At 44.7% G+C, this 21,832-nt stretch overlaps 8 protein-coding genes across 8 annotated transcripts; 5 read left to right on the forward strand and 3 right to left on the reverse strand.

The window, feature by feature from the left end:
* Window positions 1-1,261: 1,261 nt before the first annotated feature.
* On the reverse strand, window positions 1,262-4,669 carry SERLADRAFT_433403 (uncharacterized protein; the record flags this gene model as incomplete). The annotated part of the gene is made up of 11 exons (XM_007313604.1): window positions 1,262-1,696; window positions 1,753-2,073; window positions 2,126-2,308; window positions 2,601-2,676; window positions 2,726-2,880; window positions 2,945-3,364; window positions 3,414-3,596; window positions 3,642-3,872; window positions 3,921-4,079; window positions 4,137-4,358; window positions 4,457-4,669. The coding sequence occupies 11 exons, from the start codon at window positions 4,667-4,669 to the stop codon at window positions 1,262-1,264; spliced, it is 2,598 nt and encodes an 865-aa protein (XP_007313666.1).
* Window positions 4,670-4,865: 196 nt separating this feature from the next.
* Window positions 4,866-6,508, forward strand: SERLADRAFT_433404 (uncharacterized protein; the record flags this gene model as incomplete). Its single annotated transcript, XM_007313605.1, has 5 exons — window positions 4,866-5,132; window positions 5,190-5,582; window positions 5,641-5,898; window positions 5,950-6,099; window positions 6,149-6,508. 5 exons carry the CDS (start codon window positions 4,866-4,868, stop codon window positions 6,506-6,508), a joined length of 1,428 nt encoding a protein of 475 aa, XP_007313667.1.
* Window positions 6,509-7,298: 790 nt separating this feature from the next.
* Window positions 7,299-8,305, reverse strand: SERLADRAFT_405430 (uncharacterized protein; the record flags this gene model as incomplete). Its single annotated transcript, XM_007313606.1, has 3 exons — window positions 7,299-7,592; window positions 7,650-7,733; window positions 7,799-8,305. The coding sequence occupies 3 exons, from the start codon at window positions 8,303-8,305 to the stop codon at window positions 7,299-7,301; spliced, it is 885 nt and encodes a 294-aa protein (XP_007313668.1).
* A 1,436-nt stretch (window positions 8,306-9,741) lies between these two features.
* Window positions 9,742-11,372, reverse strand: SERLADRAFT_457140 (uncharacterized protein; the record flags this gene model as incomplete). Its single annotated transcript, XM_007313607.1, has 4 exons — window positions 9,742-10,630; window positions 10,692-10,867; window positions 10,926-11,081; window positions 11,132-11,372. 4 exons carry the CDS (start codon window positions 11,246-11,248, stop codon window positions 9,925-9,927), a joined length of 1,155 nt encoding a protein of 384 aa, XP_007313669.1.
* Window positions 11,373-11,521: 149 nt separating this feature from the next.
* Window positions 11,522-13,347, forward strand: SERLADRAFT_457148 (uncharacterized protein; the record flags this gene model as incomplete). The annotated part of the gene is made up of 8 exons (XM_007313608.1): window positions 11,522-11,723; window positions 11,784-11,850; window positions 11,906-11,917; window positions 11,990-12,045; window positions 12,116-12,217; window positions 12,274-12,377; window positions 12,431-12,911; window positions 12,962-13,347. The coding sequence occupies 8 exons, from the start codon at window positions 11,685-11,687 to the stop codon at window positions 13,133-13,135; spliced, it is 1,035 nt and encodes a 344-aa protein (XP_007313670.1).
* Window positions 13,348-13,365: 18 nt separating this feature from the next.
* On the forward strand, window positions 13,366-16,136 carry SERLADRAFT_457150 (uncharacterized protein; the record flags this gene model as incomplete). Its single annotated transcript, XM_007313609.1, has 13 exons — window positions 13,366-13,862; window positions 13,966-14,164; window positions 14,215-14,248; window positions 14,339-14,385; window positions 14,449-14,499; window positions 14,561-14,665; window positions 14,733-14,812; window positions 14,868-14,986; window positions 15,034-15,105; window positions 15,165-15,195; window positions 15,321-15,495; window positions 15,572-15,699; window positions 15,790-16,136. 13 exons carry the CDS (start codon window positions 13,559-13,561, stop codon window positions 15,972-15,974), a joined length of 1,530 nt encoding a protein of 509 aa, XP_007313671.1.
* A 169-nt stretch (window positions 16,137-16,305) lies between these two features.
* Window positions 16,306-19,228, forward strand: SERLADRAFT_412932 (uncharacterized protein; the record flags this gene model as incomplete). Its single annotated transcript, XM_007313610.1, has 14 exons — window positions 16,306-16,791; window positions 16,860-16,944; window positions 17,018-17,355; window positions 17,414-17,444; window positions 17,494-17,569; window positions 17,624-17,653; window positions 17,715-17,922; window positions 17,976-18,073; window positions 18,191-18,368; window positions 18,419-18,537; window positions 18,589-18,605; window positions 18,654-18,677; window positions 18,748-18,933; window positions 18,992-19,228. The coding sequence occupies 14 exons, from the start codon at window positions 16,400-16,402 to the stop codon at window positions 19,145-19,147; spliced, it is 1,938 nt and encodes a 645-aa protein (XP_007313672.1).
* Window positions 19,229-19,455: 227 nt separating this feature from the next.
* On the forward strand, window positions 19,456-21,181 carry SERLADRAFT_378265 (uncharacterized protein; the record flags this gene model as incomplete). Its single annotated transcript, XM_007313611.1, has 8 exons — window positions 19,456-19,760; window positions 19,813-19,933; window positions 19,992-20,073; window positions 20,126-20,457; window positions 20,509-20,630; window positions 20,685-20,712; window positions 20,774-20,871; window positions 20,924-21,181. 8 exons carry the CDS (start codon window positions 19,478-19,480, stop codon window positions 20,965-20,967), a joined length of 1,110 nt encoding a protein of 369 aa, XP_007313673.1.
* Window positions 21,182-21,832: the final 651 nt, after the last annotated feature.

Raw genomic sequence — 21,832 nt, forward strand, 5'->3', positions numbered from 1 at the left:
TGCCCGAGAGGCTATAGAAACGACTTTATTATTTACCTAAGTGAAACTACAATAGATGTTAGTTTAAGGTGATCTCTAATAAATGTAATGTAACATACCTCAGCCGCTACCCGAGAGGCTATAGAAACGACTGAGGTATTCCTATACTAAACCCCCTACTACTTATAGTCGGAGGTGCTACTCGCTACAGTATAATGACTCCTAGGAGAACAATGGTTACTCCATGGAGTGGTGGCTATGCTCCATAGAGAACAATGGCTGCTTCGGCAGAGACCGGGTTTATCCGGTTTTGTCATTTTCTTGCATGGTCCTGTCCCAGAAGTGATACTGTTCCTTGTAATGGATTCTAATTAACAACAGTGCAACACATCTTGCTTTTGCTGAAAATTTGATATATTTTATCAGGCATTATAAACCCATGTCATTGAGATATGGCTGAAATGTCTCGCCCTTCAGTAGAGTACAGATGTGGTTATTAAGGTGTTGTAACTAAGTGTCGTCAAAATACTACTGATAGTATTATATGAGTGTTTATATATTTGATAATTTAATGCCAGTCTGACATACATGGGCCGACATAAACTATAGCTAGCAATATACCTACAGATAGACCTTATAACCAACAATCAGAATTATAAATCTTACAAAGGACTATCGGTCTGATTTTGTTGACAGACACATAAAACTCTATCTAGCTATATAAGAGCCTAAAATTGTGTCCATCACACTGATATTTATGATAGTCCTTGTATGTATTACAAGGTCTTATAAAGCTTGTCTCCACTCCTCCCGATTTCCTGATGCAGGCCAATCTTGGATGGTTTGGACTTTGTCATCAGATAGACATTGTGAGGCCTTTCGGAGAGAGATAGGTTGTAATGATGTCTATGTCGGAAAAATCCAATTCACCTGATCAGGACTGCTGGAGCATGCTGCGAGTACGGTGTCGCCTGACGACCTTATGAGGGAGCTGGAGTATCAGGTAAGGTATGAGCGGGCCCTATAAAATCATAGTGCAAATGAAAAGCCTATCATCATGTCTTATGAGACCTTACAAGGGGAATAGAGGACGTGATAAGATGTGATCAAGCTCTATAAAATCGCAGCGAAAAATGAAAAGGCGTCATCACACCTTGTTTAAGAACTAAGAAGTCCTCGAAGGCTATTCAGGGCTCTGTGAGGCCAAATCAATGGTCCATAATTCGAACGACGTTAGGTTGGATCAATTTTAGTGCCAGAGATACAAGATTCATTAGTACAGTTAGATAATACAGTAGGAATCATTTGAAAAGTGTAGAAACATGTCGCCGTCTACGGTATCGTTGAGATAAAAGCGACCCTCCCTCATTCCAAACGCTGTAATCATATGTGCCCCACGAATAAAATATTTCACCAGTGCGAACCTGCTTTCCCTTGCCTCCTCATAAAGACGAGCACCAGCCCATTTTGTCCTTGGTTTTGTAGTGGAGGGCTTGAAGTAATTGACGAGGACGACATCATATGTTTTGGACTTGATATAACACCTGTAAATCCCTATAAGTCGAGCCGGTGTAGGTTTAACAGTGTCCGTGTTGATGAGTATGCAATCGTGGCGGGGCACTCCATTGAATCGAGGGTTACACCTGAGGATATCTCGCCCTTCGGTCCAGTCTTCTTGCAACTGGTACCGAAGATAGACGCAATGATATTGTCGGATCTATTGTATGGCGTACTAAGGTCAATGAGACCAAAAAACAACATAAATATATATACCTTAATGGGTTCAACACCGAGGCTAGCATCCGGAACATCAATCGAAAAAAACCGTCGCAGAGACTTATCAAATGCTGAATGCATGGTCTCCATTGCAATAGAGTCACTCAGGCTTGTTGGCGATCCAAGTGTCCAGTGGTCGTCTGTACTCTCTATTATGTGCTCTCTTGTGTCCTCCGTCTCGGCCTGCTCTGTTGTATCCTCTGTCTCAGCTTCTCGTGCGTTCCCTACCTGCTCTTGTTCTTGTTGTGCTTTGTCATACTCGTCAACGACCATACGTAGATACGCAATGGATTCTTGATTCTCGTCTATTCGGGCCATCTGTAGAATAGTTGTGTGATTTTCAGATTTTGATAGAAAGACAGGAGCATACCTGTGGATCCGTGTTCTTGCAATTAGTCTGTTTGTAAGCTTGACGAACCTCCTGGTGAATTCCTTCACCGACTCTTGTTTCATAGTTGTCAGTAGCACCCTTTTGTTGGATATCCTCAATAACATGATTGACGAAATGTTGTTTGAAGAAATCGAATGATTTTCCGTAGTCTCTTGAGACGTCCTAGTAAATTGTTAGTGCCAGCAATTCATTGATTCTACAAATGTAGAATAGTTACCTCACAAGTGTTCTTATAGGATAATATTATGCTATTTATCTGTTGCAGCCGCTCGTCAGTCAAACAGGACAATCCAATCATTGTCCGATATTGAGCATAGGCCCGAATGCAGTGGACAAGTGAACAGTCTTCGGGCAGAAGCTGAACAACACAAGGTAGTATACACTAAAATAGCAAAGTAAGTACTTTGAAAATACTGCGTTGAGAAATGTCTACCTTTAGAATATCAAAAAATACTTGACCATCTGCGTAATCAACTGTTGTGACATTACCAAAGTGTTTAAGGTTGCGCCAGCGAGAAACGTTTCGCATGCTGGTGTCGAGTTTTTAGCTATGATTCAATGATAATCATGAAGACTCACTTCCTTGCTAGCTGCCCTTTGACTCCATCTTCGGCTAGAACACTAAGCAACAGGGGCCACAAGTGTTTCCCCCACTTTCCTAAGTCGTCCGAGTGAAGTTTGTCGTAGGAAACTAATAGATACGGGTCCAAGTAGTGTAAAGACCAGAAGAAATTCTGTAAATATAGAAAATACATTATTTATAGGATTATCAGCAATGAATACAGGGTATGCACTTACCTGCGTAGCATGAAGCCCCCGGCTCTGTAAGATTCGTTCAGCTTCGCTTTTGTTTGGCGCTCGAGTAGAATCAAGATAAGCCTTCTGCATAGTCTTGGTAATGCGGGGCTCAAATGTTCCATTGATGTTATGTAGCTCGTTGTGATGAACCAAACATTTGGGGCAGGGGTAATTGGCAAGTGCAGCCCACATTGCTGTAACCACACAGCTCTCTTCTCCGTCAAGAGACTTGATTGGTATTCCAGGGTGAATAATCCTATTATGTGAGTCGCCACATTTCATTGCCTCCCCATGGCGTGCTGGTCGTTGTAAGGTCTTGAAAACAATGCCAAGAACTTGATGGTATACGTCTCTCTTGAAATGCGCCCACTCAAGGGTCTCGGCTGAATTGCGGTCTGTTGGGTCGGCCGGGTCTTCAGGCTATGGTAAAGTAGTAAGAACTCTCTAGGGGATAGAGAGAGAAGCACACCACCGGCATGTAACCAATCAGTACCCCCCCTCCATTACCAGAAGCATTCCGTACTTCACGAGGTAGGAATGCTGGCCGAATAATCATTGGGTGCTTTCGCACTCGTTTTGTTACATTCCCCTTGTCGAGCCAGAGGGAGACCGGGAGAAAGCAGTGTGGGATGTCGTCTTTGGGAAGCTGATCCTGGAAGAACGTAAGTGAAGTACTGTATAATACATAGAAACGCACCTGTATATCCCACCATCTATTACCAGTGCTAAACTCATCGTATATTCGAGTCTTGAGAGTGACCCGGCCATTGCGCCTACAAAAGAATTTCTTACACGGATACCAGAATATCATGGATGATAAGCTGGCATCCATGATCCAGTCACAATATACTTCCCAGGGATCGCGATACACGAAACTGAAATGAAATGTCTCACCCAAATAAACGGCTGAGACATTCCCCTCTCGAAACTGTAATGAAAACATTAGACCAGACTTGAGTTTGAAGTTTTGGCTCACCTGAGGACATAGTTTCCGTGCTTTTTTCAATGAATGTTCTAGATCGACGTGGCTTTGCAGTGTGATTGCCGTTTCACGTGCCCATCCACCGTGTATACCACGTAACTGTGTGTTGATGATGTCCTTGCTAAATAATCCTTTTACAGCGGTTTCTGCATACTCAAAGTCTGCACGAGTTCAGAACGGAGCCCATGGTTTGCTGTTGATGCCACGGACATTGAAAGTACTGTAGGTTGTTGGTGTGTCTAGTGAGATAATGGTTGGTTCCTTGATGCCGCTGTGAGGGTGTGGTATGACTTGAATAAAGCTTGAGGGACGTTCATTGTGCACCTCAGAGTCTAAGTCCAGCGAAGATTCCTGGTGCGATGGTTCTGCTTCGTCAATTTGTGCCTGATCTTCTCCATAAGCAGTTTTGTTGAATGTAAAGTCGGGACTGGACTATGGGAAACAGTGTAGTATTAGTATAAGAAATGGGAAGGCACTCAGTACCGTAGCAACCACATGCATAAACAAACATGGAGATATTATTTGCTTACATTTGAGTCTAGTTTGCGCCGTTTTTGAGGCACAGGTAAGTCATCCTGTGGGCGCGATTTATTGACTTGAAAGGATGGAGCTGTTGCAAGCTCATTATGATGACGTTTGCAGGCTTCCACATGTTTATCAAATCGACGAGAGCTTCGAAAACTGTTGCAGTATTGGCACCAAGGGCCCTGGCAAAGCTTCTTTGTCCTAGTAGATGAGCGCATGTTGATGGATTTGAGTGAGCTTGAGCTGATTCTACTAATTGCAGTTGATAATGGAGAACAACCATATCTTTGACGGCATCCTACGTCATGTTAGATTGTCGGACTTGAAAACTACCTACGCACCATCAACAGTTTTCCTAACTGCGAGTAACTCAAACCCTCAATATTGTCCTTTTATTTAAATTCACAGCCTACAATGGAAAAAAACCGTAAAAGAGAACGACGAAGGGTGCCTACAAACAGAGGGAGTGATCAGAGCAGAGACCATGTCCAAGAGACGGACTTACATCATGGAGCACAGCCAATGCAAGACTGGGGCAGGGATGATTCGACTTTGAGCGATACTCGAGGACAGAATGCTCAAGTCAGTGAAGACCATGCCATGAGACATGAAGCAGACACACCTGAATTACATGGTGATCTGAGTGTCAATCAGACAATGTCCCCACGAATGCTTTATAAGGTACGCTGATGTTAATCTGGGAAGATTAGCAAAATATACTGACTCACCTAATGTCAGGTTGCTCGAGAAGCTCAGATAGCGGTCAATTTGGCCAGAGAGGAAACAAGGATTTTGCGGCGAAAATACGACGATTTGCTGAACGAGACTGAAGACCCTGAAATCTCGAGTCAGCAAGGTCCCCCCAAAAAGCAAGAGCTTATGGACATCGGCAGTGAGCTACAAAGAAAAATCAAACATACCAAGCAGCTGGGGCAAAAGTTCCTTGTGACGTCCATGCTATGGATACATGACCCAGTAAATACATTCAAGACAACTCGTGACAATCAATATAGTCCACTGGGCCGGTTTGAAAACATTGAGCAAAAGATACAAGGTCAGATTAGTGAGATATACGCAAACACACCTCGTGAACTTGTTGGGATGATTGGGCAGGATTGGTTCGTATCTGCTGTGAGTAGAGTCTTTTCATTCCTACCACGCCTCCTTGAACTGAGCGTATGAAAATGAGTTCCGCGACGGGATGCAGGCCCAGCGGTCAAATGGTGCAAGCCGTCTTCGTGCATGCGGCAACACTATCTTTGATTGTTCAGTGGCCGATTTGAAGACATCTGAGGCGAGGCGAAATAAATTTCTCAATAAAATTGGGTGGAGGATGAACAGCAAAGGACACTCAGCTTTCAGCCTATGGAATGTTGAGGTCCTCCATGCTGATTATTCTGGGAAGTTCGACGTGAATAAAGTCTTCCTTAACCCACTCTTGAAAGTGGTAAGTGTCTTCCTGTCAAAATCAGATTTATTGTAGCTGAGAAACTCCAAGGTCCTATCCTGTGTCATTCGAGGACCCGGCTCAATTGTGGCGATGAAAAAGGGGATGCCTTATGAGGGCGCGCGAAGTACCGAAACTCTGGACGTTAAATGGGGCCTCCAGCACACCACACCAGGCATGGTTGCATGCGCCGCTATTTTGGTAAGTAAAATGCCTAACCCAACACTAATTATTACTGAATTTCCCTTAGGCACGATGGGTGCTCTCCCCTGATAGTATCCTGAAAGAGAGGGGAGCTCAGTCCGGCATTAATTGGCATGAAGATTTCGACAATTACCTTGAATATCTCGAAATTGGGCTGGGAAAAAGGAAAGGGAGTGTACTCACTATCTTCCGTGAGTGGGACAGAATACTTTTCCCACATACCACAAGTGGCCTCGGAGGTCCACTGAACGACGAAGACAGGGAGGAGGCAATGAAAGAAGCGATGGATGCATTGAATCAAGACATTGAAGAGCTGCCGCCTAGTGATCAAGAACATGATGATGATGGTGGCGTGATAAGGGAGGGGAACGATCTAGGTCCAGGCGAATCAGAAGGGGAAGCCTGAGACCAAGAACCAAAGTATGATTGGTAAGTGATGTCAATGGTAATTCTCTGTCGGGTCTATGTTGCTCACCAATTTGTCTAGGGAGAGCTCAGTCGTGGGGTGAATGATACTGAACCCGTCAGAAGAGCCATTAGTCCACAGTTAACTTAGCCTGGAAGCTCGCTCCCCCCCATCCTCCTGTAATTATGCAATATCTATGTGAATCATTTCTGTGTGCACATGATCAGGCTGACGACAATAAGAATGATAAGAATAGACCAGTGCCCAGAACGAAGTAATTGACTTTTGAGCAGCCTATGCTTATCACAACAAGAAGCTTAACTTTCATCGATCTGAATCTGGACTCTGGTCATGCGGCACAAGCATGTATGGATCAAATGGGTAAGTGACGACAACTATTCTCTGTCGGATCTACGTTGCTCAGCAATTCGTCTAGGAGAGCTCAATCATGGGGAAGATGATACTGAACCCGTCAGAAGAGTCCTGAGGCATTGTAATTCAGACCAACTCCCGGGTCCCTATTGTCATTGACAATGTAATTAGACAATATCAGTATATTATTTAAATTATTTCTGTCCACATGCTCAGCTCCGATGGGAATGATAAGAATAGACAACTGTAACCCAGACCCAATCTAACTTAGCAACAGAGTTTTTGATCTTTCAATACATGTTGTCGTTGAATGTTGATTCAGAGTGATATAATTCACACTAAATCCCAGGTTCAAATAAAACTCGGTAGGATTTCTGATAGTATTCATACATTGACAGACAAGGACAGTATACATTCTCTACTTATTCAGGCACTCACGGAAAATATTTTCCAGGGCCGAAGTCTGACCATCGATTGCACAAGTTACTCCTTTCAAAGCCTTGCTGATGTCTTGTGCCCGGTTCTCAATTCTATCCAACCTTTCACTGATGCCGGGGCTTCCAGTGCCCTGGCGCATCTTCTGTGTTGTTTTGCTAGGTGTTATCTCCAATTGAGAGATAACAAAACGGCGGGCCTTGCGAGGTGTGATGGGAACAGGGACAACTTCGTTAGACGGTAAGTCCACTTGAGCTGATGCGTCTTGTTTGGTAGGCTAATTAAATTACAAATAATTAGCAAAATCAAGGAGATATTTACAGCCAGTACATACCTCAACATTTTCGTCCCCTATCTCTCCGACTCGACGTTTTTTCACGATCCTTGGTTGCAACCCTTTTGAATGATGAAGGGTAAACTAGTATTAACAGTGTTCATAAGTCAGTCAGTGCTATGTGCGATCCAAAAATGAGGCACACTCACAATGATCTCTTCGTCACTGGGATTGGGAAACGGCTTATCCGGTGATGACTTTTTGGTGAGTCCTGAACTCGGAACAAGCCAAGGATATTGACTGCCGTGGTCTTCAATAGGATGTGATTGCAGGTCATACTCGGACTCTGGGCTCTGACTTTTACTGTCAGGATCTTTCCAAGATTTTCTGACACTTTCATCCTCGGGCTGGTATGAACTGTGTTGACCCCCAACTTCTGCTCTATCGCTGACTAGAACATCTGGCTCAGGCTCTTTTTTGATGCTAATCCCCCCACCCTGACTTGCTTCATCCTCCAACTCAGCATGTGCCTTGCTATTACCAAGGATGACCGAGGCAGCGTTGTTTCGTGAAGAAGAACGAGAGCTATAGTAATTGCGGTGGTAAGTCCGACTTGGAGGGTTTTTCTGAGAGCCCTGATTGCCGCCGCCTGGGGCTGGCACAGGGCTTTCTGACTCCGTGTCGCTGATAACAATGACTGAGTTTTCTCTTTTCATCTTGTAGGTAGGAGTCGACGAGAAATGTGGATACAGTGAGTTTCGGCAATAAATTAGATTCAAGTATGCTCTAGTAATGTGACGTCGATTAATCCACACGCCACTACATTGCATTTATAAAGGTCCGTTGTTGCCATCGTGTTGCTGTATTATCTCCATCTCCTCCTCAGTCAACTACAGAACTCATTGAGAAGACTCTACCACATCAATGAATACCACTCCAAGTCCCAGCCATCCAACCCTTCTTGTACTCAATGCAGTGAGTAATATCAATCATCAATACTGTAGACATTTGGATTTGATTTCACACATTTCAATTGACAGGATCTTGCTTGTAGTGTCGTTTGGTCATCAACAACTGGGACTGCCTTCGCGCTTGTGGTATCAATATTATTATGGTAAGCATTTTGTTTCTCTTTTCATTACCTCACATTCACATGCCTCGATTTCCAGATTTCTGTCAGGACCAGAACTCACGAGGAACAAGTCATTTTTGACGACAATTGTCACAAATTGATTTTTGTTTTAACTAAATGCTTCTACATTTTTGCTGTTACCTTACAGTTGTAGTTGTATACTTGTAGTGTCCTCCTGATTGATAAATATAACCTGACTTTTTTACTTAATTTCCATGCCTTTCGTTTGTGTGATTTGGGGATATCCGAGTCAGCCAAACTGTAAAGATACTAATGATGGCACTTCAGTCATGATCGAGATAATATTAGCCATGATCCGGCTGAGATGAATTATCAGCACTAACAAGGAAACTGCTAGACCAAGCCTGTCTGGCCTGTTGCTATCTGCCTGGTTGTGCTGGTCGCGCTGGTCATACTGGTCACGCTGGTTGCACTGGTTGCGCTGATTGGACTGGTTTGAGTGGTCTGTCGCACATGTCATATATGGTCTCATAAATGAGACTAGGTATCTAATGATGGTTGATCTTACTAGGGCGTAATTTCGATCATGACTTACAAGGCATTGTTGCAACGTTTTGATTCTTTTAAGGCTACCTAAAATCTAACGACCTGAAGTGGCCATTCTAGACCTTGTATGGGAAAATGGATTTTTCCGACATATGATCTTCTCATTTACGGTGTCAGCTATGTTGGGAGGTCAACTTAATCATATTTTCCGCTTCTGCTCTTGCTCCATCCGTTTCCTGTACAGCTGTTCCCGCTATCATGATCAAATGGTATGATATGAGGCTTGTCTACCCAAATCATAATGAGGCATATCTAACACATGTGAAAACATTCTACATACTCCAGCGTGAACATTCCCAATGCATGAATATGGATAGATTTACAAGCCTGTGAATAACAATCATATCAATTTTGGTTATTTTGAGCATCTTCTTGCAATATATAATGATTTAATTTTTTCCCGTCTACTAGGGTTGCTGCATACCACCGATCAACTGTAACGTTAAGCTCTCGCAATGCAAAATAAGTACCGTTATATTGATCATGAGTGGGGTTCTCTAAATAATGAAAGTCTACTTGTACTAGTAATTATGATGTGTACAGATGTGCGTCTACATACGTGATAAGTTTCCTTGAATATGGGGAAGATAAGAATGTACAAATAGAACGATGAAAAGATCACCCATCAACCTGTCTTCACAAGCCAAACCTCTGGTTCAAACCATCGTATACAACAAAAACGATTCCACTACAAGGAATCGCTCTCGCAACTGTCATACCACAACCAGCATACAGCCCTCTCCATCCTTGCGCTTTATACATTTTGAGTGCAGTGCGCATGAAGGAGTCATGGGGCCTGCGAAGCTGACCGGTGGGGGTGAACGTATCCGGCGGTTGGAGTTCCTCCACAGTCTGCATGGCGCTTTTCACCGTATCTGCAGGATAGAGCGCCAAAACACATATACCCCCAGCCAGTGCTCCAGACAAAGCAGATTCCCATGGTGCTAGTGAAGTGGCCGAACCTTTCGTTGCCCCGACCATGTCAAACTGTAGAGGCCGGTCCGGCGGAGCGGTGTATGTACGTCGTGCGAGTAGAAGAGAAGCAATAAATTCCTTTGAGGCGAACCATGCCGCTGTACCCCCTGTTTCCCGAATCATTGTCCCAACATGGCCCACCCAGAGACCTTTAGGCCCAGCGGTGCGGATAATCTTGGAAACTATAGCCAAAGGGCCAGGGAAATTTCTAGGTGTAGGTTTAACTGCATGCTGTTCTGCATGGGACTCCAATATGGGATTTGTTGTAAGGGTGAAGGATGGCGGGCTAGTGTGGAAACTGGGTATTCGCATCGGTGCTGCAAGCATCTGCACTTGCATTTTACATTTCACTAACTCTATGGGCGTTCTGTAGAAAATAATATATTAATAAAATGTATCATGGCATTCAAAGTACCTGACATACGGACAGGATAAAGCTAGTAAGAAAACCGGCGCCGCCTGCCGCCAGCCCCAGTTGGGATATATTCAGCTCGCTTGATTGGGGGGCATTATTTGACCATCGTATCAGACTCTGGATTTGGCTGTAAGCAACGAAAAGTGCCGCTGTTTCTGCCATTGAGCCAAAGATAGGAACTGGAAGACCCTACAGAGAATCTGATGGTCGCATTCATAGAAGAACGAAGAGTGGAGTTGGTACTTACGCGATACAATCCCCGTATTCCTTCCTCAGACCATGTTTTCAACAGACAGTCTAAAGGGCCACCGAACCGTGCGCTATTATCCAATATTTGTGATTGTAATCGAACTTTCGCTAGATCAAAAGGGTATTCAAAGACTTCTGCGACCATGCCTGCAATCTGGTTTATGTCCTGTGAGTCTTCTAGAGTGGTGGAGTGACGACACTTACGCTTCCAAAAGCTATGTCCTTCAATGCACGCGTCGTTGGAGAATCTGCTGGCCTCCGATTTTGCGGAAATGAGTCTCCAGTGTGACCATCTGGAAAGCTACCATGACGAGTGTCCATGGTACAAAGCAAACTAAGAAAGCCAGAAAATGAGGAAAAGAAAGCTACACAACGCGCTAAACAAAGTAAAAGTTCAAAACATCGCGCTCTACAATGTTGTCTACGTCACGGTTCTGCAGTCCGCACTGGTTCATGCCGAACGCAATGGCAAAGAGAAAAAACCAAAAGTCCCACGGTTAACCTGGCATAGGGTTAGGTGTTTGCCTATCGATTGAGGATTTCCCACGCTCGAGATTTAGGGTACCTTCTGCTTTTCACTGACGTCATGTGCCTACTGATGAAGAGTTCCAAAATGGACAAAACGTCTGGTTTTATCACGGTGTAAAAGAGTATAAAGGGACGGTGCTCGTCGGCAGATAATCATCAGCTCTCGGTTCCCTCGTTTCCCAACGCCCACTTGCACCCATCTCTTCCCACCTCCATCAACACTGCAAACATGCCTGCAGGAACTATGAGAGCACTTTGGTACAACAAGGTCTGTTATCCGCCACTCGCTATCCTTATCAACGCTGCTGACGCTGAACCCTCCCTGTAGCCACAGGACTTTCTCATCAAACAAGTACCAATACCTCAGGTTGGCGACGACGACGTATTATTGAAAGGTTTGCAATCATGTTCAGTATTGTTTGCTCCTCGTTAATTCTCGACCCTTTTCAGTTACATGCTGCGGTAAGAAATCAAAATCAAGCGCTGGTTATCTTGGCGCTGAACTTACAGAATAACATTTTATGTGTTCGCTAGGTGTCTGTGGAACAGATGGACACATTCATGACGGAGAATTCATCTCCACGTTTCCGGTGAAGCATTTGCTTATCAGTGATATGTGACGTCAGCAGTCCTCTTATCACATGTGCTTTTCCTGTGCAGCTTATCCCGGGACATGAAGCCATCGGAAAGGTGGTAGAAATGGGAAAGAACGTAAAGGGGTTTGATATAGGCGACCGTTGCGTGGCCGATGTGAGCATTACTGTAAGAAGAGTTCATATGCAAGATAAAGCAGGGTATTGACGCATTTGGAATGGTAGTGTGACAACTGCTTCTACTGTCGACGTGGTCAATCGCTTCTATGCGAGGACTTCAATGCGAGAGGAGTCACGATGGACGGTGGATTCGCCGAGTATATTGTATAGTAAGTCGATATGCGCGGTTACTTCGCCGTTATTAATCATCGACTGTGTTTAGTCAACAGAAGAAGCTTTACAAGATTCATAATTTAACCGACGAAGAATCGACACTGCTCGAGCCTGCTGCATGTGCCATCCATGGTCTTGACAAACTTAACCCTCCTGTCGGAATTGAGGTCTTGCTCCTCGGTGCCGGTCCAACAGGTCTCATTTTGGCACAGTTGCTCAAGCTCAATGGAGCATCGAAGGTCGTGATCGCAGCGAACAAGGGCGTCAAGATGGATATCGCGAAGGAGCTTGACGCAGCTGACGAATATATTGAATTGGACAGGCAAAACCCAGGCCCGCAGTGGGAGAAGCTGAAAGCTGATAATCCATATGGGTTTGATGTCGTTGTGGAGGCCACAGGAGTTGAGAAACTTGCAAACGAGTCCATCAACTATGTGCGACGAGGGGGTACTTTGATGATTTATGGCGTCTACGAAAACAAAGCCCTCGTGCATTGGCCACCTTCTAAGATTTTTGGGGACGAAATCAAGGTGTGTTTTACGTGAGTCTAAAGCTATTGAAACTTACAGAACAATCCTAGATCATTGGATCGTTCTCACAAACATACTGCTTCCCTCGTGCTGTTGCTTACCTAGATAGTGGAAAGATTCGGGTCAAGGGTATGGTGACAGACATTTACAAGCTCGAGGACTTCCAGCAAGCCCTCGACAAGATGAATAGTCGCGGAGCACTGAAGATTGCTATTAAGCCTTGAGGCTGATCATGAGATGATGTGGGTGGGCACTGTGCGGCTTATCCCCTATTTTTATATTTTGTTGAACAATACCCTTTCACCATGATCTCCACCTTTTGTACTGTGATAGTTTTCGGTGTATCGAGTAGTCTGTCGCAATGTTGATTTTTATCGCAACCAAGTCAGATCTTTTGTATGTGGCTGTTGACTCGGCAGACGCCAGTCCAATCATGATGCGTGTGTGTGTAACCGTGCACTGAGCTAACGACGCGTTTCGAGTCTCTTTTGTCAGTTAATCACTCGAAAGCCCTTGGACACTGACAGTCGCCTCGACTTATCGTGTTGTAAGGGCCAGGCTGATACGTGCAGCTTTTCACGCCGAATACTCGTTTTTGATATTCTCCGGACACTATAAAAGCCAATTCCATCAGCGCTATCTATTACATGACAATCCTGCTTGCGACATATTTCCAAGAGTTCCAGCTTAGATACGGGACACTGCGTATCCTCCTGCTCCTTTTTATGCTGACGAGCTTTGTCCCTCTATATTCCAATTCAGCACAACAGTCATCGAATTTCTTCGTTGAGGGTATGGCCATTGGTCTAGGTACTAATAATGCCAACAACACTGCAACGATTCACCCACCATATACCTTGAAGCCACCCCAAACACCTCTTGATGTGGATGACTACCCAGTTGCGCCGGAAGAGCTGGAATTGGCACAGGTGCACGTATACGTGAGACATGGTAAGCAAACACTATACTTCTTCGGGCTGAGAGCTATCAATATCTATACGGATAGTGTTTACCGCGTTGTTTGACCTTTTTATGTCCCTTATTTGTTGAATAGGTGAACGTACACCAGTTGGTGTTCGTATGTCTGAACCTCCTGGCTCTATTCCAGAAAATTGGATTATGTGTCGAGACGCGAATGAGTTTGGGTCGGCAATGGCTGCCAATTTGACCTCCATTCAATCCGGCCTCGATGTACCGAAGAATGCCAGGAGAGCAGTGGAAAGGAGAGATGGTACAAGCACCTTGGGACTTTGGTAAGTTGAATGGTTCATCAAGGTCTTCAATAATCTGAGACTTGCACCAGTCTTTTGGGACAGTTGACAGACCTCGGAAGGCAGGTAAGAACTTGGTCATCATTCTTTTCAGCTCTCAAAGCTGCAAACGCGTCCGATAAACGATTATTTGCTAATTTGATCTGAACTGTCTAGTCTACATTTGACTACGGCGCAGCTTTGAGAAAATTGTATGTGGAAAGGTGAGCGAATTAGTAAGCAATGACGGTTTGTATTCACACTTAGCTTGAACATCGATCGTGCAGGCTGCATTTCTTACCTGATACGCTTGAGCGAGAAGAAGAGGTTTATTTCCGGTATGATAAAATCATACCCTTCACAAATGGTGCTCTGTTTGATCGTCTTCTCATATTTCAGGTCTACGAATGTACCACGCACCATCGAGTCTCTTCAACAAATTAAACACGGATTATATCCCGAATTAAAGTATGCTGCTCATGCTGCTCCATCCATCTTAATACGGTAAGCCGTCCTTCATAGCTTAAAAAATCACATGTTGCTAATTGTTACAAATGTCGCTTTTTTGTAGTAATGGTCTGGATGATAACTTAATTGGGAATACGTATGCCTGTAAAAGATTACAAATACTGCAACTTGGATTTGCTCGAGGTTTGCTGACTTTCCTTTCACAAATGTTTTGGTAAAACTCTGACCACCGTCTCAGCTGCTGCTGCTGCTATAAATCCCACTCTCGAGCCGTTAAACGGCAAACTCTCCAAGTATATAAATGGTAACCCTGTACTTTTAGACGGTCAACCAAAAGCTTCGGGTATTCTAGACACTGTGAGTTTATATTGCTTTGGGGTTTTCAATTTTCCAAAGGCCTGTAGATCCGTGCCGCAACCGCACATGGCGTGCCAGTCCCACCGGAATTTATGGAAGATGATGTGATGGATTTACTTGTACGTCTGTTTTTGTCCTCCTGCTATACTCCAGTGACATGGTTGTGTCCTCTGTTTAGGAGAAAAGTGTAGCCACTGAGTGGTTTGAAGGTGAGCTCCCTTTTTCAGGAACAAAGGCATAGTTATTCACGATATGATATATTCCGTGATTAGGGTGTGAGACCTTTCTAATATAACTTGTTATCATCTTTGACCGGTTGCTATCCTTTGGACAGATAAGACAGAAGAAGTCCGCCGACTAGGGATGGGGCCCCTTCTCAGTGATCTCATGAAGAAGATACAGCGAAAAGTGGATCCGGAATCCCACGATATGATGAAGATTCTTGTGCATAGTACACACGATTCTACACTGGCAGCACTTTTGGCTACATTGGATGCTTACGATGGCAGGCGAGTTTGTTCAAACACTGGAGGATGAGATTCGAGCTAACCATGTTGCGTTCGGTCACCTTTGCTGCATGTATAGATGGCCGCCGTTCACATCGTCAGTCACATTCGAACTGTTCAAATTGCGAGAGGCGCGTAGTCGAGGGACCATGTTTCAAAACGTCTTCAGTGGACTATGGAAGTCGACACCAAATATAAATGACTATTGTATGTTTTTGCCGCCTGTTTTACCCTCGCCGCTATCTAAAGAACTTTTGTTTCGATATGTATTTCTGTTTAACCTTTCCCGTATTACAGATATCAGAGCGCGTTATAAGAACAAGAATCTCATGCTTCCGTTGTGCGCAGATGAGGGGAAACACTTATCCGGCTTCCCCGAATTCTGTACACTATCTGCGTTTCAGAAACGTGTGGAAGAATTGACTCCGCGGGATTGGGAATCCGAGTGTTCGCACCGGGGAAATAAAACTACTAATCGTTGACCTGGTTTTTAAAGGTGATTATACTGACTCAACCGTAGAATATAATGACGATACTATGGATACTTAGGGAGTAGTCTACAGTTGGAGTATAATAAATTATTGAGGATTTTGGCCAACTTACTGCACAGGATTGTACCGGTAGGCTAGGCTAGCTAGTATGACTATCGAGCTGCCACAACTGCACAACTGGTGATTTGCACCCCATAGCGCTTATAATCATTATAACTTATGACCATATCAACTCCATTTTCCTATCCAAGTCATGTTTACAGTAAGGTCTGAACCTTAGGAGTTGATGACATAAATAACCACCTGTTTTCTCCGCTACTTCGAGCTGGTTCTCGGTTCCTGGCCGAACGAAGAGTTCTGACCCTGAGTCGATAGTTTTGCCGCTGACCAGCACGTTCTCCAGCAAGACTTCCACGATGGCTGGATTGAGATTGCAACATGCACGGAAAGGTGCCACTTGCTATTGTAGAAGTACAAACGCACACGAGCCCACTTTCTCGCTTGGCCGGCGATTCTTGACGCACTCGTATGTCGAGGGATCAACTGTTCCGCCTTTGGACCCCAGGACTCTTTCGACGTACTTTAAAACAGAGATCCTCGACAAACACAATGCACGACCAGCCTTGATATGTAAACGCGAGAGACCCAGAGCTCACGGTGGTCCACCGTCCCACAACCTCGGTGTCGCGTCGCACCTGGCCTGGGATTTTCAAGAATTCGATAGGCACATCGATGCACTTGCACGAGGTCTTTTGAGTATGGGTATAGAGAAAGGCGATCGTGTCGCAGTCATAATGGGAAACAATAGGTATGCAAGGCATCATATTTCCTCATATCATATAAATGATGTGCTGATACGGTGGTGTTTTGGTATAGTGCTTACGCGACTCTTCAGTGGGCCTGCGCAAGAGTAGGGGCTATATTGGTTACCATTAACCCTGCCTACCGGTTAAATGAGCTCGTACGTCGATAACGTCTCGCACATGCCTAGCGGAATGTGTCAACTTCAGGCCTTTTGTCTTCTTTTTTGACAGACCAATACTCTCAATCTCGTCGGAGTGAAGCACCTATTCATTGTGCCAAGTATCCGGACCTCCCATTATCTCTTCATGTTCTCTGCAGGATTTCAAGAGTTGCGGAATTCGCTTCCGGGGGATATTCAAGAGCCTGCATTACCCAGTCTTCGCAATCTAGTCCTGGTGGACAATATATCTAACCCCACTGAGTATGAGAGACAGCTCTATGGGATTAAGAGCACAATTGACTGGCGAGAGCTCATGATGTGGCGAGAAGATAATCAAGAACAGAATAGACTCAACAATATATCAGAATCTCTGCGTTCAGATGAGGTCATCAATCTGCAATTCACGAGGTAACCATTGTTATCATGATATTTCGTTTGAAGGAGCATTCTAAAGCGATGAATGCAGTGGAACAACAGGAAATCCTAAGGCTGTATCAGTAAGGCATCACTCCATACAGCTATGGCTTACTGACCCAATTCTGATAGCTTACCCATACTAACATCCTGAACAATGCACTTTCAATTGCCCGCTGTATGCGTCTTACACCAGACGATGTTGTTTGTAAGTTCTCTTTGCTAATTTTATCTGCTTGCAACAGCTTATTTGTATATTTAGGCAATGTCCCGCCTCTCTTCCATTGTTTTGATACGTATTCACTCCTTCTGAGATTCCAATCTCTATACTTACCTTACACATCTTCCAGCACGTTTGGTTCTCGGCAACCTTGCAGCATGGTCGCATGGCTCTTGCATAGTTTATCCGTCTGCGACCTATGAACCAGGAGCAATCGTAAACGCCGTTTCAGAGGAGAAATGCACGGCTTTGCACGGTGTACCAACGCACTTCCTTGGTGTTCTAGCTGAAGTGGAGAAGAGACAAAAAGAAGGCGAGAAACTCGATTTCAGTAGACTTCGGTATGTTAAACGAGTTGTCACCGTGAATCTACCAATGACGAGCGCCATTGGAGAACTGGTATCGCTGCGGGATCTCCGATCCCTATTGAGTTAATGCGTCAATTGATTGACAAGCTGAATCTCGTTGATCTCACCAACGCATATGGGATGAGTGAGCCCCTCCCTCCCCCCGTCTCGCGTGATCCCCAGTTTCACATATATTGACAACCTACAGCTGAAACCAGGTGAGCAAAATACATTGCTGATGTGCCCACTGAAGATGTTTTAGCTGTTCACAGCCCAGTATCGTTCCAAACGACTCCAGCAGATCCGATTTTGAAGAGGGTAGAGACGGTCGGTAAAGTACAACCACATGTCAAGGCTAAGGTAGTCGATGGCGAAGGAAATATAGTGCCGATTGGCAAGCCAGGTGAAATTTACGTGTCAGGATACCTGGTTCAGAAAGGGTGAGTATGGATTCACATAGGTGCACCACGTTCAGTACTGAGTATGGTAGATACTGGAAGGACCCAGAGCAGACAAACCGCGTGATGCACGGTGATACCAAAGATAAGGGTACCATTTGGATGAGTACCGGTGATGAGGGTATAATGGATGAAGAAGGGTTTTTGAGAAGTAAGGCTGACTTCTGCTACAACCTGTTTGAGAACTAACCTTTTACAATAGTCGTTGGACGAACCAAAGTTAGTTGCAAACAAGTTTCATCTGCGCGTCTATTGATCTTTGAATAGGATATAATCATTCGTGGTGGAGAGGTATGAGTTCCTATTTCTTCACAGACATGTTCATTCTGTATGCTGACATATGAACCTTCTGCGGTTGAAGAATCTCTTCCCAGTACAGATTGAGAATGTGCTCACTGCACACCCTAACGTCAGCGAAGCAGCAGCTGTTTCAGTACCTGATGCGAAGTACGGTGAAGTCGTCGGCGCTTGGATTGTTACGCGACCAGACATCACGCTAGAAAAGGAAGAAGTGCGAAGATTTGTTGCAGAGAGAATGAATCCCCAGGTGTGTGATGCCTTTTTCATCGGAGCTTCTTGGATAAACTTATAGCTGGGTGTGCCAGAATGCCCCGGCGTGGGTATGGTTCGTGGGGGTGGACGGCGAAGAGCTACCCAAAACAGCCAGCGGAAAAGTTATGAAGCATGTTTTACGAGAATGGAGTCGTAGCCTCGCAAATAAAGGTATTGGAATGGCATACTCGAAAGCGAATGTAGTCTAATTTCCGAGTATCTATCGAGTAGTATTATCTTGTATATTTGTGGGCCCAAAGGGACCAGGTTGTATATATAAACAGAATGACCGTGTGCCATGGACGGAATATGAATACTATATCAGTAGGCGGGCACAAGATGGCTCAGGAGACGGTTTTCTGCCGCAGTGCCGCTGGTTTGTGTTCCATGGGGGTTACGGCAACCGGCGAAGTAACTGTCATCAGGGAAACGGATTTTCCTGAAATGGGATCGTGAGAATACTGAAACGATCCCAAGATTTTGAGAAGTGGTGAGACTCAGAATATATTATCGGCTGCCTCCTTCTCACTTCAACCACCATGTCGACTTCGAAAAGGGTTCGGATCTACACCCTAGAGGACGTCGAGAGCCACAAGTCGTCAGAAACCTGCTGGATAACGCTGCGAGGCAAGGTATACAATGTCACTGGTTTCCTTCCGGACCATCCTGGAGGAGAAGACTTGATTCTCAAACACGCTGGTTCTGATGTCGAAAAGGTCATGAAAAACCCAAACGAACATGATCACTCAGACTCGGCATATGACATGCTTGAAGAGTATGTCATTGGCAGGGTGGGATCTGAAACTACTGTTGTTAGTGATGGTCAGTATGTCATCTTCTCCTTTATTCTCATTACCTTACATAACAACATCAGACTGGGAGGCTCCTGATGATTTCCATCCCGATAATACGGACTCTGCAGAGGATTTCGAAAAGACACAGTTCCTCGATTTGCGGAAGCCCTTATTAAGGCAGGTCTGGGAGGCCAACTTCAGGTATTTGTCTCCTTGTCGCTCACCACGAAGCCCCGATAACATTCAGGGTGATTTGAAGCAAATCATACTATCTGAAGCAAGTGCATCAACCACGTCATCTACCATATTCTGCGCGACTGTTTGGTTCTGATATCCTTGAGGTACGCTGGTGCCCCTACCCCGAATAACAACGTGTCTTGACACTTGTCGTAGATGCAGACTAGGACGGTGTGGTATGTGGTGCCTATGTTCTGGTTACCCATCACTAGTTACCTCTTCTTGCGGTCACTGCTTCAATTTTCTGTTCCGCTGCCCTCCTTTACGACCAATCCTTTCCTTCCATTGTCGTCTTTGTCAACCGCTCCAACCGATGCCATTATCAAGACAATGTTATGCTTCTTCTTCGGTAATTTTGTCTGGACGGTCCTAGAATACGGCATGCATCGTTTCCTTTTTCATATAGACGAAATGCTGCCAGATCGTCCGTTGTTCCTCATGCTCCATTTTATGCTTCATGGCATTCACCACTATATGCCAATGGATAGGTATAGTGGCTTTAACATCTGGCCTCGTGGTTTATTTACAGTGTCTGTCAGGTTGCGATTGGTCATGCCACCTGCCATGTTTTTTATGTTGCAAATGCCATTTACTCGTCTCGCGCATCTCCTGTTCCCACCAGCCATTGCAAACGGCGTCATTGCGGGCGCATTTGCGTTCTGTGAGTCCAGATGTTATTAACAATGCGAAACATCTTTTAACACCATTTGCGTAGATATTCTATACGATTGCATGCATTACGCGTTAGTATTCTTAGATTTCACTTCGGTGTAGGACAAGTTTACTCATTCCGGATTTGTTCAGTTTGCATCACACCCAACTTCCAGCATACTTACGGCACATGAAGAAGTATCATCTTGCTCATCACTACAAGAATTTCGAGTTAGGCTTTGGCGTAACTAGTACGTGTTTCTACGATGCACTCTACTGAAAACTTATGTGTCGTAATTATAGGCAAGATATGGGATTACGTTTTCAACACTGTTCTTCCAGTATAATGGCTTCCTCGTGGGTACCAGAATGCGGGAAAGTATAATAGGCTTTTGCATTTCTCTTGTGTTGATGGTCGTTTAGAGGCCTTATTGTCACCACTCAGATTCCATTTATTCCATTACAATACTTATTATCAGCCATCTTTCTATCGGATATTTGGAATAGCCAGATCAGAAATGGTCGTCGTAATATAATTAGGGTGTAAGGACTTGAAGATTTTGCGTGCGTTCTCAATCAACGTTTCCTCAGGGGCTCGATGCTGCATAAAGAAACACTTCTTAGAGTCACGTGTCATTGAGTACAGCACTCCAGTCTCGCGACGGACCACTGGCAGGACGCTTTATAATTCTACGCTCTGGATAGCATCCTCCCAGGCATACATCATACAGGAATACGGTATATTAAGACTATCACTCTCTTCGAACACTCGGGTCTTACGGTGCTGTTGTAGCCAGTGGTTTCAAGCGTAACTTTTCAGTGTGTGCGCACAGCAAGCATCGCTTAGGATTTAATCAACTGGGGAGATAGATACTGCGATGGGGAAATTGACTTTATCGTCAGACGAAGCTACTTTGTTGAAAGCATATAAAATATCCTCGCTAGACCCCACGTAAGTTCATTGCTTACTTGTGGTAACTCTGAAGCCCAAAGTACCAATGCTTGAAAGGAAATGGGAAGAAGTCGACCATGAACTTGACGACGCTACGACCGACGTTGTGCCGAACTCGAGTGAAGGCGAAGGGGATCCATTAGGTATTGGTGGTGTTATTGAGTACGCATGTTCGCATCTTCTCTGCCGACTACTGATAAACAAACGTATCACTACAGTCTTTCGAAAATGGATGCACAGTCAAGTCAGTTACTTCAAGC

The sequence above is a fragment of the Serpula lacrymans genome (genome assembly GCF_000218685.1).
Source record: "Serpula lacrymans var. lacrymans S7.9 unplaced genomic scaffold SERLAscaffold_2, whole genome shotgun sequence".
NCBI classification, from domain to species: Eukaryota; Fungi; Basidiomycota; class Agaricomycetes; order Boletales; family Serpulaceae; genus Serpula; species Serpula lacrymans.